Source organism: Lepidochelys kempii, chromosome 6, assembly GCF_965140285.1.
Source record: "Lepidochelys kempii isolate rLepKem1 chromosome 6, rLepKem1.hap1, whole genome shotgun sequence".
NCBI classification, from domain to species: Eukaryota; Metazoa; Chordata; order Testudines; family Cheloniidae; genus Lepidochelys; species Lepidochelys kempii.
The window spans coordinates 74,833,572-74,850,561 of NC_136385.1; the positions used below are offsets into that span (position 1 = coordinate 74,833,572).

Below are 16,990 nucleotides of genomic sequence, written 5' to 3' on the forward strand. Positions count from 1 at the left end.
TTTTGAATTGGCTCCGATACTTGTTGTTTCAAGAACTGATTAACACTTTTGGGCACTGTGACGGGGTGTATAAACCTGACACTGGCTGGTGAGGGTTAATGAACTGCTCAGGGCAAACCTTCAATTCTTGGTTTCAGAGTAGCAGCTGTGTTAGTCTGTATCCACAAAAAGAAAAGGAGTACTTGTGACACCTTAGAGACTAACAAATTTATTTGAGCATAAGCTTTCATGAGCTACAGTTCACTTCATCGGATGCATACTCTTTTCTTCAATTCTTGGAGAGGGTTGGGCAGAAGGCAGGAGACGCTCAGGGAGCCATTGCCTATTGAGGCCCCCTTCAAGAGAATCGAGGGCCTGATGCTGAACCATTACTTTGGAACTATTAGTAGAGACTTACTTGTGGGTGCTGAACCAGTCTATTGCTTACTAGCTTCCTTCAGAGAGTCTTGCTGTAATCTTGTATATGTTCGTGTACGTGGTTTTCTTTTTGATCTTTGATAGCCCTGAAAGGGGTGGACTTCCACGGACTCAGTGGCAGGGTTGTCTCTCCTACAGCCAGACCTGTGCCAGAGATGGAAGATTAAAGGCTGTGGGAGTTTAAAGCTCATCCATCACCTAGGGTGTGCCCTGGGAGACCAGCTCTTTGCCAGGCATATAGAATATATCAGGGTTGGAAGGGACCCCAGAAGGTCATCTAGTCCAACCCCCTGCTCAAAGCAGGACCAATTCCCAGTTAAATCATCCCAGCCAGGGCTTTGTCAAGCCTGACCTTAAAAACCTCTAAGGAAGGAGATTCTACCACCTCCCTAGGTAACGCATTCCAGTGTTTCACCACCCTCTTAGTGAAAAAGTTTTTCCTAATATCCAATCTAAACCTCCCCCACTGCAACTTGAGACCATTACTCCTTGTTCTGTCATCTGCTACCATTGAGAACAGTCTAGAGCCATCCTCTTTGGAACCCCCTTTCAGGTAGTTGAAAGCAGCTATCAAATCCCCCCTCATTCTTCTCTTCTGCAGGCTAAACAATCCCAGCTCCCTCAGCCTCTCCTCATAAGTCATGTGTTCCAGTCCCCTAATCATTTTTGTTGCCCTGAAAGGACAAAGCATATGCTGCCCTGACTTACAGTCCATCCAATCTTATTGGCTTCACGGATGTTATGTGGGATGTAAGTCAGGACAAATTTGGCACACTATATTTAAAGCTTATTTTTTTTCCCAGTGTTTATTTTTTAGCAGTTTTTGAGTTTTATTGTAGCTGTTTAAAATCAAGGGGCTTCTGGGCATTTCCATTGTATATACCAGGGATTGGCAACCTTTCAGAAGTGGTGTGCCGAATCTTCATTTATTCACTCTAATTTAAGGTTTTGTGTGCCAGTAATACATTTTTACGTTTTTAGGTCTCTTTCTATAAGTCTATAATGTATAACTAAACTATTGTTGTATTTAAAGTAAATAAGGTTTTTAAAATGTTAAGCTTCATTTAAAATTAAATTAAAATGCAGAGCTCCCCGGATCGGTGGCCAGAACCCGGGCAGTGTGAGTGTCACTGAAAATCAGCTCGCGTGCCGCCTTTGGCACGCATGCCATAGGTTGCCTACCCCTGGTATATACTGTAATGAGTAATTTATATAATATAATATATAATGAGACTCTCTTAGTAACGTTCCCTAGTGCATTTTAACATAGTGCTGTTTTATACAGCACTATGTTCAAGCGCACTAGGGAACCTTTAGTGTGCACCAGCAGGGCCTATGCGGACCAAGTAATGTGCAACGCATTAGCATGCTTAAGAAATCACACCCCTGTAGTCCTCATTACTGCTTCATGTAAGCAAGACATTAGACACAAGTAACCATTACCAGTGTTTTTCCAACGTTTATCCAATAAACACAGATTTCATTTTTTAACCTCAGGGAGGTATTGTCTGGGTTTATTGGTTAAAACCGAAAATCAGAAGTCCTATGTTACATAAATGGTCTGTAAATTGTATTCTGCATTAAGCAACTGCATTCAGTCAGTTCTGCTAGATAACTGTCAAATAATGCAAATAGGATTTTTCCTTTAGATCTACAACCTTTGTAAAAGAGATTTCTTATCATTTAAAACATTTCAAAAGCTCTTTGTCAGGGTAGTTTGACCATCAAATTTGCAAGCGTGTAATCTGTCTCAAATATTCCAGGAGAATAATAATAATAAGACTTTACTATGTTGTTGGAAAAGCATGTTCTGATTTAATGAACTGGAAACTGGGAGTAGGAGTCTGAGAGAGAAGTTTTCTTTTTATGAAAAACTTAAAATCGCTATGGCTGTTTTGAGAGTACAAGAGAGATTATGTATGTATTGAACTTGCTTCTAGATGGTATCTTGACATCATAACATGCTAATTTAAACTGGAACTAGTTATGTTGTCTATTTATTTCTGTGCAATTCTTCAGTTGCTCAGCAAGCTACAGCCTGTTGTGATATTTTCATTTATTGGCTTCAGAAAGTGATTTTATGACTTCCTTCACCTCCAGTTAGTTTTGGAATGCGTCCTTGTATGAGAAGCCATTAAAGAACCAATTTTTGACTTGTTGAGGTGGCTCTTGTTTTTTATATGGACATGATGTTTTGCTGTAAAAGAACAGTAAATGTTGCTACTAATTTGTGGTTGTCTGTTGAATTTAGTTTGACATGCTCTTCTAATTTTTTTCAGGTTTATTTCAGGTTTTTATCATAAAAGTATGCAGACTCCTCTGACTTCTGGCAGCTCTTTGGTTGCTATTAATTCCATGTGTATTCTCTTACATAATTCATATTTTAGCCTGTGGTATATAACCTGTTTTTGCATAGACAGATATTGTCAGGGAAAGACAATAGTGAGAGTTTCAAAGGTATTATTTCTGGCATGAATTGCACTGAGTTAGGACTGTTGTGTATGTTTTTCTCAGACCGCATGTTAATGATTTTCTTTCCAGTGAATTGATTTACACAAGAGATTGGTTTTAAAGAATCTTCACCAATCCGTTCAAATACTTAAATTTAAAATATTTTAAGTTTAATTTAAAAAAAATACACTGCCTCAGAACTACTGTAAGATGTCATTTTAAAGTGATGCCAGTTTATTATTTAGAGTAATAAATGAATGCTACATTTCGTTATTTTCTCCTTTACCAGTGTCATTTCATGGACCAATTTTTTCTGTGCAGCTCCATTTGTCTACAAAAGATTATGGCTCCGGTCCTGTGAAAGCCCCAAGTGCTGAACTCCTGCTGAAATAAATGAGAGTTCCATTATGCAGAAAGCTTGCAGGATTAGGCCTTTTATTGAAAGAATTCATTCATTAACTGATGATTTCTTCATTCTTAGGCACTCAAGGTCTGATTTCCCCTCCCATCTCCGCCACAAAACTGGGATTTAAATACCACTGTAAAGTACACTGCTGTAAATCCAGAGTAAATCACTGAGTCAATTTACACCAATGTTAGAGTTTAATTTTGCCGTAGGTACCCAACTGAGTGACTAAATGGCCTGTTTAAAGTGTCACTAGACACGTGTCCTTCTCTGGGACCTGCATCTTGACACAATGGGAAAGCTTGTGTGTTCCAGTGACTGGAGAACTGTGCCAGCTGGAGTTCTAACCCCTGGTAGAGCCACCCAAGCGCAAAGCATAGGGACCAGATGAAAATGGGTTGAGTGATAGGCCAAGGACCTATCCTTGTAAAAAAATTACTGTACAGGAAACACAGCAAGGATAGCTATTTGAGCAAAAGGCATGATAAGAGATGGTGGAGTCTTGTTCATGCCCTAAATGATGTTTTATGGTGCAGGAAGGATTCAGATACTAACTTAAACAAACTACATGTTTTTTCATACAGTTGTATACCTGACATTCACAAAAGCAGGCCCTCATGATTCTTCTCCCCTTCAGCTAGTCTTTTGTCTTGATTCTGCTTATTTCTGTTGTGTTCCCACTCTGCTTACCAGATAGCATTGGTGTGCCAGCTGCGGCATCTGAATTCTTGGGGAGAAGTTATAATGTGAAGCTTATGCACACCCTTGAACCTTTGAATATACATTACATTAATGAGGTTGTACCTGTATTTATGTCTGAAGGAGAGCCTTTATTCAGAGCCTATATTTTCAAGCATTTGAAACTTTTTAAAGCTACCTTTTGACTTAAAATTTCTCTTGTTTATTATGCAGTGACATATTTGTTGATAGAGTTGCATTTGATTACTGTCTCTGAAATTTTTGAGATTTAAATAAAAACTTTTTTTACATGTCAAGAAGTCTGAGCTTTAGTTTTTGATTTGCTTTCTGGTAACTGACTTCATTTCAAGATTTCTAACTTAATGAGGACATGTTTGTCTTCTTTAAAAACACTTTGTTTAGAAAGAAGATGCTATAAACATTGCAAAACTGTATTGTACGTATGCAGTATGTTTTTTTTCTGTTAAATTTTAATGAGTCATGGAAATATGACAGTATAAATGTATGTTTTTTAGAATAGATTTTTTTAATGTAGGAGGTTTGCATACACTTTTTAAAAAATGCTGATTAGTTATATTTAAGAAAAATTTAAAAAGTATGCCTGCAATTATTGGATGAGATTTTGTTCTCAGGTACACTAGAGGAACATCATTAATTTCAGGGGAACTCAGATTTACACTGATGTGGGTGAGAGCTCACTGTATTTTAGTTCTTCAAAATACCATTTCTTTGAGAAGTAATATATATTGATGTTTGACTGCCTTAAATAGCCATTTTCTTTGGTCAGATGAAATAACCCTTTCCCTTAACTTTTTATAGGAAGATGTAACTGGTTGGCTAATACCAGGAGAAGGGTACACACCCGAACCAATGGAATATCATCACCTAAATGAAATAGATGCTAAACTCCAAGTAGTACTCTCTAATGGTGATTTCTGTGCAAGTCACAGCTCCTGCTCAAAAGTCCCAAGCCAAATTTATCAGGTACAGTAATGCACAATGCCTATGAATTATATATTTATTTTTTGGAATATATGTTGAGGTTTAATGAAAATAAACATGTAGAGAAGTGCAAAATACACTTAAATATATCCGGAAGTTTCAGATGCAAAGTCTGAGTACTGTAACTTGAATTTTATTAAACACACAATGGACTTCAGTTGCTCTTTTATAATGTGGTGTTACCAGAGTTGCTGACAGTTCTGTCTTTTGGGGACTAAAATTGAGTTTCCTCTTTGTTTTTGAATATTCAGATGGCTTTCCATGATCCATTGCTGAAGTATGTGCAGTGACAAACAGTAACAAATATAGTGAAAATAATCCGCCTTTGGATGTTAGCAGTAAAAGGTGTTAAAGTTCTTTTACTTGGAAAAAAGCATTATTCAGATTTTGTGCCTGGAGGAGTCTAAATTCTCATTCATGTCTTTCAGTAATGTAGTGTACAAGGAACAATAATAGAATTGTTCCTCCAGCTGTGCGAGTGCAGGAGGAAGCTCTTCCTGATACTGAGGTTAATGCCGTACTAGCAACAGATGCTTTAGTGTGAAGCAGCAACCCCCGCTGGTCATTAATTCAATCACATTCATAAATATGGTTAATTTACATTGTTTTTAGGCTTATGGGTCCAATCCTGCAAACACTATCCAGTATAACACTCACAACCATGAGCTGTCCAGCTGAAGTCAGTTGGACTATTCATGATGATAAGCACTATGTTTTGCCACATTGGACCTGTCATTGCTTTTGCAGAAAAATGCTCTGAAGTTTTTGAGTTGACTTGACCATAAAAACAAACCAAAACACAACATCTGAAATACCGTGCTTATATGGTTTTTAGAAAGTTTAAAAACATTTTATTACCTTTTAGGTATGTTATAAAAACTAAAGAACTATAAAATGTATTAATTCCATAAATAAATATTCCATACCACTGATTACAAATTGACCATAAACTGGCAGTTTTGAAGTACATAAAGGTGGGTTGGTTTTTTTGACATCCTATTTAGGAAATTATTTGCAAGGTTTTGTATGGTATCTTTGTTTTTACGCAAATATTCTTTCTAATGAGAGAGCCGTTTGGATGAAATGTACCTAACAATTGAACTCTTTAAAAGGACTTCTTTATTAATTCAGTCCAGCATCATTTTATATTCTCTATTTAAGTGTCATCGGTTTTGTCTAAACTTTGTGTTAACCAATTGGTACCCAGATAATTGTTCTCAAACTGCAAAAAGAAAAGGAGTACTTGTGGCACCTTAGAGACTAACAAATTTATTTGAGCATAAGCTTTTGTGAGCTACATCTCACTTCATCGATGCATCCGATGAAGTGAGCTGTAGCTCTCGAAAGCTTATGCTCAAATAAATTGGTTAGTCTCTAAGGTGCCACAAGTACTCCTTTTCTTTTTGCGGATACAGACTAACACGGCTGCTATTCTGAAACCTGTTCTGAAACTGTAATTCCTATACGTATATAATCCTGAATATACTCTCACTGTCTCACACCTGAATGAAGCCTTGACCTTCTGCAGCCTAACACCAGCAGAATCCTTTTCAAGTGCCTTTTTGATAGTTACTTTTTATGAAAGATATAAGGGCAACAAGTAATCCTTATTACCTCTGAACACTAGGGAATCTTTTCACATCTACAGAAGAGAGTTAGAAAAGCCAACTTCAGAGAGAGTTCTATTTTTGGTGTGGACTTCAGAATAAAGCTGACCTTGGAAAACTGCAGGAGTATTCTATGAAGAGCAAAAGACTAAGAGAAAGCTTTTGTCCTTCCTCTCCCAAAAGTCCTGTAACAAGGGCAAGGTCCTGTAACTTTTTCTTCCACAATGGTTCTAAAATCCACCCTTTTTGATTTGTCCAAAGCCTCATCATCTCCTGCCTCAACTACTGCAGTCTCTTCATCTTGGATGTTTCAGTACTAACCTCTTCTTCATTCAAATTGCTGCTGCCAAAAGCCTTTCTTGTCTGTTGCTTCAAGATGATGTCTCCTCTGAGCCACTCCACTGTAATTCAAACTTCTCGTACTTGCCTTCAAGGCCTTATCACATAACCCTTTTTTAATCACTGAGTTGGTCTCCTTTTGCTTTTCCTCTGCTCCATCAGCGATTTCAGCCTTGATACCTCCTTTATTTAGTTCTGTGACAGAGCCTCCCTCTTGTCCCTTATTTTTGGAATGCTTTCACAAGTTCATCAACCAACATCCCTGAAGTCATTGAGATCTCTCGTTAAAAACTCATTTTTGCCATGTTTCCTACAGAAGTGAGGCAGAAGAAAGGTAACTAAACAATAAAGGAAACAGAACCTGTCACCCATGTCCATCCTTGCTTCTCCTTTCCCTTCTTCCTATTTTCTGTGTAACCCTTATGTTTGTCATATTGTATTTAGGTTGTACACTTTAGGGACACTGTCTTTTAGTTGCTTTGTAAGGCACCCCAGTGTTTCCTATTGAATGCTCTGGGGATTTTTCCTTTCCTGTAATCACTGTGTTGAACTTTTAGAAGGAATAACTTGATTTATAAATTTTAATTGTGACAGATCTGCTCCACACCAGATATAATGTGCCCTATTATAAGAGCATCTCTTTCACCGATTGTACTTCCGAAGATTTATAGGAGTATAAGTGTAAATGATATGAGGTTAGGTAACCAGTAATACATGCAAGGGCATGGAGCTATGGTGTTTTGCATGCTTCATCATTCATCCAAAGGCTAAGCAAATATAAAGTGCCTAAAAAAAAAAGTTACCAAAAAAGGGAAAATAAGGAAAGAATCAGGAAAAAAACACACCTTCTTTTAGCACTTGCCTTCCACAAACCATCATTTGGTAGATGAGCTACAGTTAGTAGTAATCACTCAAAGTAAGCTTTCAATTTATATTAATATTAGAAACACAAAAACTATGGTAAAATAACATTAAGGTTCTAAAGTCAAGCATTCAGAAGTTAGGAAATGCTAGAATTGAATTGCCCGTGTAACCTTAATTTAGCTTCCTTTGGCATTTCTGCATTATGTCTTTAATTACATGATTGCATGCTATGTTTTCCACAAAATGCCTGCCTCCATCACTGCACAGAATGGACCTGCTTTGGGGATGACTCAGGGTTGAAGTTATCTGATTGTTTGTAGAACCTCTGCCTCATTTAGTGCTAGAGGAGCCAACTAGGGGGGGCGCTTTTCTTGACCTGCTGCTCACAAACCGGGTAGAATTAGTGGGGGAAGCAAAAGTGGATGGGAATCTGGGAGGCAGTGGCATGAGTTGGTTGAGTTCAGGATCCTGACGCAGGGAAGAAAGGTAAGCAGCAGGATACGGACCCTGGACTTCAGGAAAGCAGACTTCGACTCCCTCAGGGAACGGATGGCCAGGATCCCCTGGGGGACTAACTTGAAGGGGAAAGGAGTCCAGGAGAGCTGGCTGTATTTCAAGGAATCCCTGTTGAGGTTACAGGGACAAACCATCCCAATGAGTCGAAAGAATAGTAAATATGGCAGGCGACCAGCTTGGCTTAATGGTGAAATCCTAGCGGATCTTAAACATAAAAAAGAAGCTTACAAGAAGTGGAAGGTTGGACATATGACCAGGGAAGAGTATAAAAATATTGCTCGGGCATGTAGGAATGATATCAGGAGGGCCAAATCGCACCTGGAGCTGCAGCTAGCCAGAGATGTTAAGAGTAACAAGAAGGGTTTCTTCAGGTATGTTGGCAACAAGAAGAAAGCCAAGGAAAGTGTGGGCCCCTTACTGAATGAGGGAGGCAACCTAGTGACAGAGGATGTGGAAAAAGCTAATGTGCTCAATGCTTTTTTTGCCTCTGTTTTCACTAACAAGGTCAGCTCCCAGACTGCTGCGCTGGGCATCACAAAATGGGGAAGAGATGGCCAGCCCTCTGTGGAGATAGAGGTGGTTAGGGACTATTTAGAAAAGCTGGATGTGCACAAGTCCATGGGGCCGGACGAGTTGCATCCGAGAGTGCTGAAGGAATTGGCGGCTGTGATTGCAGAGCCATTGTCCATTATCTTTCAAAACTCGTGGCGAACCGGGGAAGTCCCGGATGACTGGAAAAAGGCTAATGTAGTGCCAATCTTTAAAAAAGGGAAGAAGGAGGATCCTGGGAACTACAGGCCAGTCAGCCTCACCTCAGTCCCTGGAAAAATCATGGAGCAGGTCCTCAAAGAATCAATTCTGAAGCACTTGCATGAGAGGAAAGTGATCAGGAACAGCCAGCATGGATTCACCAAGGGAAGATCATGCCTGACTAATCTAATCGCCTTTTATGATGAGATTACTGGTTCTGTGGATGAAGGGAAAGCAGTGGATGTATTGTTTCTTGACTTTAGCAAAGCTTTTGACACGGTCTCCCACAGATTCTTGTCAGCAAGTTAAGGAAGTATGGGCTGGATGAATGCACTATAAGGTGGGTAGAAAGCTGGCTAGATTGTCAGGCTCAACGGGTAGTGATCAATGGCTCCATGTCTAGTTGGCAGCCGGTATCAAGTGGAGTGCCCCAAGGGTTGGTCCTGGGGCCGGTTTTGTTCAATATCTTCATAAATGATCTGGAGGATGGTGTGGATTGCACTCTCAGCAAATTTGCAGATGATACTAAACTGGGAGGAGTGGTAGATACGCTGGAGGGGAGGGATAGGATACAGAAGGACCTAGACAAATTGGAGGATTGGGCCAAAAGAAATCTGATGAGGTTCAACAAGGATAAGTGCAGGGTCCTGCACTTAGGACGGAAGAACCCAATGCACCGCTACAGACTAGGGACCGAATGGCTAGGCAGCAGTTCTGCGGAAAAGGACCTAGGGGTGACAGTGGACGAGAAGCTGGATATGAGTCAGCAGTGTGCCCTTGTTGCCAAGAAGGCCAATGGCATTTTGGGATGTATAAGTAGGGGCATAGCGAGCAGATCGAGGGACGTGATCATTCCCCTCTATTCGACATTGGCGAGGCCTCATCTGGAGTACTGTGTCCAGTTTTGGGCCCCACACTACAAGAAGGATGTGGATAAATTGGAGAGAGTCCAGCGAAGGGCAACAAAAATGATTAGGGGTCTGGAACACATGAGTTATGAGGAGAGGCTGAGGGAGCTGGGATTGTTTAGCCTGCAGAAGAGAAGAATGAGGGGGGATTTGGTAGCTGCTTTCAACTACCTGAAAGGGGGTTCCAAAGAGGATGGCTCTAGACTGTTCTCAATGGTAGCAGATGACAGAACGAGGAGTAATGGTCTCAAGTTGCAGTGGGGGAGGTTTAGATTGGATATTAGGAAAAACTTTTTCACTAAGAGGGTGGTGAAACACTGGAATGCGTTACCTAGGGAGGTGGTAGAATCTCCTTCCTTAGAGGTTTTTAAGGTCAGGCTTGACAAAGCCCTGGCTGGGATGATTTAACTGGGAATTGGTCCTGCTTCGAGCAGGGGGTTGGACTAGATGACCTTCTGGGGTCCCTTCCAACCCTGATATTCTATGATTCTATGATTTGTTGCAGCAGTTAAGTGATTCGTGAAGGAGGCATGGGATTGTGGAAAGAGAATGTGTAGTTTCATGATTAAAGCAGTTGATTGCTGCCCTGGAGATTTAGATTTTATCCCTACCTTTGTCTCAGAGTTCTTATGTGATGGTAGGCAAGTCATGTAAACCACTTTTTTCACAGGTGGTCACTAATTGTGTGTTCCTCATCTTCTGGGTGCCCAAAGTGAGACCCTGGCATTGGACTTACAAAAATGCCGAGCACTCACCATGGCAGCTGAAATCAGTGGGAACTGTGCTTTGAATGTATAAAGTGATGTATAATGCTAAGTGTTCTGAAAAATCAGGACCTAAGTATCTCAAATTGGGCACCTAAAATTAGTGGGAACTAGTGACCTTAATCTCTCTGTGCCTCATTCATAAAATGGGAATAATACCCCCGCCCCTTGTCTTGCAAGGTTGCTTTGAGAATTAATGTTTGTAAAGCACTCTGATACTATAGGTATGAGCACGATAGAAAACCCAGGAGAAAATTAATAATTCTATGTTACAGGATTTGAATAGTGTGCAGTAAATAAGACATTGCACCACACATTTGAAAGAATGAGATTGAAGCGAAATACTGAATAGCTGCTTATTAAGTGAGCACCTTCCATCCTGTGCACTGAATGAAGCAGGGGTCCTGTGGAAAAAATAGTATGTGATCATGTAATTAATAGCTGTATGATAATGAATATGCACAAGGGAGCAGAATGAAGGTTGCACAGGCAACCTTTAACTGTAGTTTTCGTGTGTGTAACTTCCTTGGTTTATTAAAAACAAACTCAAAAAAACTAGCTTTGGGTATGTCACATATTGACACCCACACAGTTAATCATCAGAGTTAGAACATTTAGATCCACTGCACAGACATCTACCACTTGAACTGAGGGAGTAACTGGTGGTGGTGGTAGTACTAGTACTAGTAGATTGTCATTCTTTAAGCAGACAACTACTAGAAGGGGGTGAGATGTACTTTGTGAGTGGATTTCACAGATACTTACAGACAGCAGAGGAATAATAAGACTCAAGAAACCTGGGTTCCATTACAGGCTCTGTAGGGGAGTGTTCTATAATGGTCACAGACCCTTCTGCCTGTTCCCCTTCCACCCCGTCCCCTCCAACCTGTCCCTGGCTCAGTCATGTCTCTGCCTATCCTACTCTGCCTACTCTGTCTCTGCCTATCCTCTCCGCCAGCTTCTCATCCCAGTTCCCTGCCCCCAGCCAGTCCCAGTTCCTTTCCTGCCCTGCCTCCTTCTGCCTAGTCTTCTTGCCCAGCCAGTCTTTCCACTTCCAAGCTCTTTGATATGTCCCACTCCTGTTTGTTCCCTCTCAGTTGGCTTGCAGCCTCCCCTCACTGGCTTCTTATCCAATTTCAGTCCCCGCCCCCCCACTCCCTCTCTGGCTTCTTGTCCCAGTGGTTTTGCCTAACTAGTCCCAGTCCCCCCACCTCACATAAACAGATCTGTCTCCGCTCCTCCTCCACTCCAGTTCCACCCACTTTGGCTCCCAGTATTTGTACCCAACCAGTCCCAGTCTCCTTCTCTCCCTGTCCCCCAATTCCAGTCTCAGTGGGCTCCTTATTCTTATCTACTCCCTCCCTTCCCTGTTGCATTTAAGTCAGGTGGTCTCCTCTACGTTGCTGGGTACGAGGAGAGGGATCATTTGAGAGCAGAGAAGAGAGAGGTTCTCTGCTCTCAGTTCTGGTGTCTAGTCCAACCGAACTATTACAGGGCAATTACAGGGAAAGTCTCGCTTTGTCCGTGCAGCCCTGCTCCGTTGCTCTGTGGGGATGGCATATGTGTAGTCCTGTCATACATAGGAGCTCTGAGAATTTGGAGCATGGTCAGTTGCTCTGTGGGAATGGTGCATGCACTGTCTGGTTAACAGTAGGAGCTGTGAGCAGCTGGATGGAATCTTTGGAGGTTTCAGCTGTTAAAACTTTTTAAAGTCTCTACTGACTGCCAACTGAGATTTTTCAGTGGCTTACAGTATGACCACATTTGGCAGATTTTCACTGGAGCTGCAATAGGCACATCTTCGGACACAAAGACCGCCACCCCTCCAACTTGCCAAATTTCATGTCCTGCTCCAAAGTATGAGGGCGCTAGAGCTTCTGAAAGGAAAGATCATCAGGATTTCTTTTAATGTTGAAAACAACATATTTTCTCATAACCTCATTCTCTGAGATGGCTGAACCCTTTTGGAAGAAACTCCCCTCCCGCTTCCCCCCCCAAAAAATTCAGCCAACCTGCTACCCCCTCAGTTCTGTGGTTTAAACCCTGCGAGGACTGTGGCAAGTCTATGGCCAGGAGTGACCCGCACACTTCTTGTTTGGAGGAGAATCATCAGAAGCACCGCTGCAAAATCTGCTGGGGGTTTTGTCCCAGAACCCTTAAGGACAGGGAGAAGCGGCTTAAGGGCCTCCTCATGGAGGCTGTGCTCCGCCTGCAATCCAACCCCGGGTCAGCAGATCCCACCATGAGCACCTCCTACTTAGTGAGGAGTGCGCCAGTATAATCGATGCACGAGCAGGGGCTGAGGAAGGACTCCTCAAGAGACGCTCGGCACCGCCACAACTCTGCCTACAGACTACTGGGAGGCACTGGTCCCAATTCCTGGTGCCACAAAAGAAAAGGAGGCCTGAGAGGGATTGATTTTCTCCAAACAAGCCGAAGGAGCCTGCTGCAGGGAGACCTGAGTTGGGCCACATCACCTTGGCCCCACCGCCTCCAAGGGTCATGTTGACTCTTGCCCCTGTGGGGGTTCAGTTGAATCCGAGCCCTCACCACTCTCCAGGCTGGCACGGCTGAGAGCTTGAACTCCCCTCCATGCCAGAGGCATTCGAGGCGGCACAGGACCTCATGAGGCTGACGGCACTGTCCTTGCTTCCGAGGAGAGATACATCGCTGGTGACTGCCCGACCCCTGATACCATGAAGGGGCAAGCTGGTGATGATGACATGCCACTCTCCATCCCCTGCACACCACTCCGTGGCATGGGCTGCCCACGTGGGGGAGCCACACTGGTCCCCCAGTCCCGAGCATCACTCGCCAGCACCACTCCTCCATGGTCTTTGTACTCTGAGACCTTGGAGGCAGAATCCTATTGCTCTGATATGACCAGAAGCAGAAGGTCCAGGTCCCCGGCGCAATTGGCAGCCCTGTCCGGCACCATGGCCAGGCAAGTAGCAACCCCCAGCACAGTGGCCCTTCTGGACACCCAGGGCTTATGATCAGAGCCAGGGTCGGAGCTATGGATTGTGGTCCAGATCAGTGTCAGGCCACCGGCACCATTGGCACTGAGGGCATGGGCGATAGTGACACCTGCTTCTGTCGCCCTGGCTCCATCAATGTCAACACCTACACCGCCAGCTTCGGTACCGCTGTCAGTGGCATCGTCAATAGTGGGCCCGGCAACCTCAGCACTGGTGGTTCCAGCACCACCGACAGTGGGAACAGCGGCTTGGGAGCACCGGACACCGCATGACCCCCTCAGCGCCGAGGGGAGGGAGCAGGCCTGTCTCCCAGGGTTCTCCTCTTTGTCCTCCCTGGCTGACTCTGTGGCGGGCACATCAACGGCCCCAGCCCTGGAGGATAGCAGGGTCCTGCAGCAGTTACTGTGGCGTGTGGCCCAGAACCTGGGGATCCAGGCGGAGGAAGTGGTGGAGGATGCCGACCCCATGGTAAAAAGAAAAGGAGTACTTGTGGCACCTTAGAGACTAACAAATTTACTTGAGCATAAGGTGCCACAAGTACTCCTTTTCTTTTTGTGAATACAGACTAACATGGCTGCTACTCTGGACCCCATGGTAGACATCCTCGCCCACTCTGGCTCTCCTGTATTGCCCTGCTGCTGATAAAAACAATCAGCAAGACCACAAAAACCTTATGGCAAACTCTGGCCTCCTTGCCCCCTACAGCTGAGAGGAACAAAAGGAGGCATTTCGTCGCCTCCAAGGGTTACGAACGTCTGTATACCCACCCCACACCAGATTCCTTGGTCGTGGATGCAGCCAAGCAGCACGAGTGCCAGGGCTACCAGGGACCCTCCCCAAAAAAACAGGATTGTTCAGTGGGGGGATTGCAGCTTCGCATCTCAAACCAACAGGCCATCATAAGTAGGTTCTCTTTCAACACCTGCAGCGCGGTGGTCAGATTTGCTGAGCTGCTGCCGCAGGACTCCCACACAGAATTCTCTGTGCTGGTAGAGGAGGGCAAACTCATCTCCTGGGCCTCCCTGCAGGTGGCTCTGGATGGAGCAGATGGCTACAGGGGTGGCCATGAGGAGGAGCTCCTGGCTTCAGGTCACTGGTCTTCCTTACGAAGTCCAGCAGACCATACAAGACCTCCCTTTCGAGGGCTTGGCCGTTTTCTCGGAGAAAACGGATAAAAGACTCCACAGTTTAAAGGACTCGAGGGCCACCCTCAAGTCCCTGGGCCTCCATACTCCCGTGACTCAGTGGAAGCATTTCTGGTCACAGCCTCCCCCACAATTCTACCAACCGCAGACCCAGCAGGACGGTTCTCGGAGGAGAAACAGAAGCGGCAGGAAAAGACTGCACACATCCTGAGGCTGGGGCTCTGGCCAGTCCAGTCCGTCTTTGGGCCAGAAGTAGGCCTTTTGAAGGTGCGCTCGAGGATGATGTACTAGTGCCACAACTGGATCTATCCCACCTTACCTTTTCATCCCAACTATCCCCTTTCTACCTTGTATGGGCCTGTATCACATTGGACCATTGGGTGCTCCGCACGGTAGAGAGGGGATACTCCCTCTAATTCTCTGCCCCCCTGCCCTTCCCCATCCCTCTTCAGGCACCCTTCTCATGAGCAACTCCTCGTACAGGAGGTGAAATCGCTTCTGTTGCTGTGGGCAGTGGAGCTGAAGGGCAAAGGCTTCTAATCCCTGTATTTCCTAATACCAAATGCCAAAGGCAGCCTCAGGCCCATCCTAGACCTGTGAGATGTCAACAGCTTTATGAAGAAACTGAAGTTCCGCATGGTCTCTTTGGCCTCCGTTATCCCTTCCTGGGATCCAGGGGACTGGTATGCCACCTTCGACTTGAAGGAAGCGTATTTCCACATAGTGATCACACTGTCCCACAGAAGGTACCTCAGTTTTGTGGTCATCCACACCCATTACCAGTTCACAGTCTTCCCTTTCGGCCTGTCAGTGGCACCTTGAGTACTTACCAAGGGCATGGCAGTTGTGGCCGCGTTCTTGCACAGGCGGCAGGTACAGGTGTTTGAGTACCTCGATGACTGGCTCACCAAGGACCACTTCAGGGTTCAGGTGGAGGCACAAGTGGACTTCATAAGAACAACGTTTGACAAACTGGGCGTTCTCTTGAACGTGGGAAAATCAACGCTGTCCCCGGTTCAGAGGATAGAATTTATAGGGGCGGTACTGGACTCGACACAGGTCAGGGGATACCTCCTGGAAGCAAGATTCCAGGCCCTAGGTGATATCATTTGAACTCTCAGGCAGTTCCCTACCATCAGAGCAAGGAATTGCCTGAAACTGCCTGAAACTCCTAGGACATGTGGCCACTTGTACATGCGACGCAACAGGAAGTGTCAGCAGTTTTGCTCCTTACTGAATCACAGCCCAGGCTCCCATCACAGATGCATTCTTTTCCCATGGGGAGACTACCTCTTATATGCGTTCCCTCCCATTCCTCTTGTTCACAAGGTACTCCTCAAAGTACGAAGGGGTGAAGTGTCGGTGATATTAATAGCTCCAGCCTGGCCCTGCCAACAGTGGTACACACCCCTCCTCGAAATGTCTGTGGAAGCCCTGATCACCTTAGCACTCTTCCCGGACTTGTTAACTCAGGATCATGGCTGTCTGCAGCACCTGAACCTTGAGTTGTTGCACCTCAGGTCATGGAAGCTCCATGGCTGAACCTGATGGAGCTCTCCTGTTTGGACTTTGTGAGACAAGTATTCCTTGGCAGTAGGAAACCGGCCAAATGGAAGAGATTTTCAATCTGGTTGGCACAACACTGTCCGTCTCTGATCATGTCCATACCCCTTATACTGGACTACCTTCTACACCTCCAGCGTTCCTCCATAAGGTTGTCTCCCAGTTTCATGTCAACCAGAATGTTTTTCTCCCATTTTTCTACTCTAAGGCACAGTCAAGCAGCAGGGAACAAAAACTTCATTCACTGGACATTCGCCAGGCCTTTTACATTGAGTAAACCAATCCATTCCAGAATGCCATTCAGTTGTTAATCGTGGTAGCGGACAGAATGAAAGGGCTTCCAGTCTCCTCCCAAAGGATTTCATCATGGATCATGTCCTTCATCCGGGAATGCTACGACCTGGCGAAGATACCTGCCCCTCCGCTCCCAGCGCACTCCACCAGGGCACAGGTTTTGTCAGCAACAGGCACACATTCCAACCCAGGAAATATGCAGAGCGGCGACGTGGTCCTCCATTCATACATTCCCATCGCATTATGCCGTTACCCAGCAGGCCAGAGACGATGCAGCCTTTGGTTGG

General features: G+C 44.4%; 1 protein-coding gene across 3 annotated transcripts in view; it reads left to right on the top strand.

Annotated features, from left to right (window-relative positions):
- The window catches only part of FSIP1 (fibrous sheath interacting protein 1), a 188,351-nt gene that overhangs the window by 40,716 nt on the left and 130,645 nt on the right, over positions 1–16,990 (top strand). For all 3 annotated transcript variants that reach the window (XM_073348818.1, XM_073348817.1, XM_073348819.1), the window contains one exon: positions 4,793–4,957. In XM_073348818.1, the coding sequence (XP_073204919.1) occupies positions 4,793–4,957 (165 nt within the window). The remainder of the gene's footprint in view (positions 1–4,792; positions 4,958–16,990) is intronic.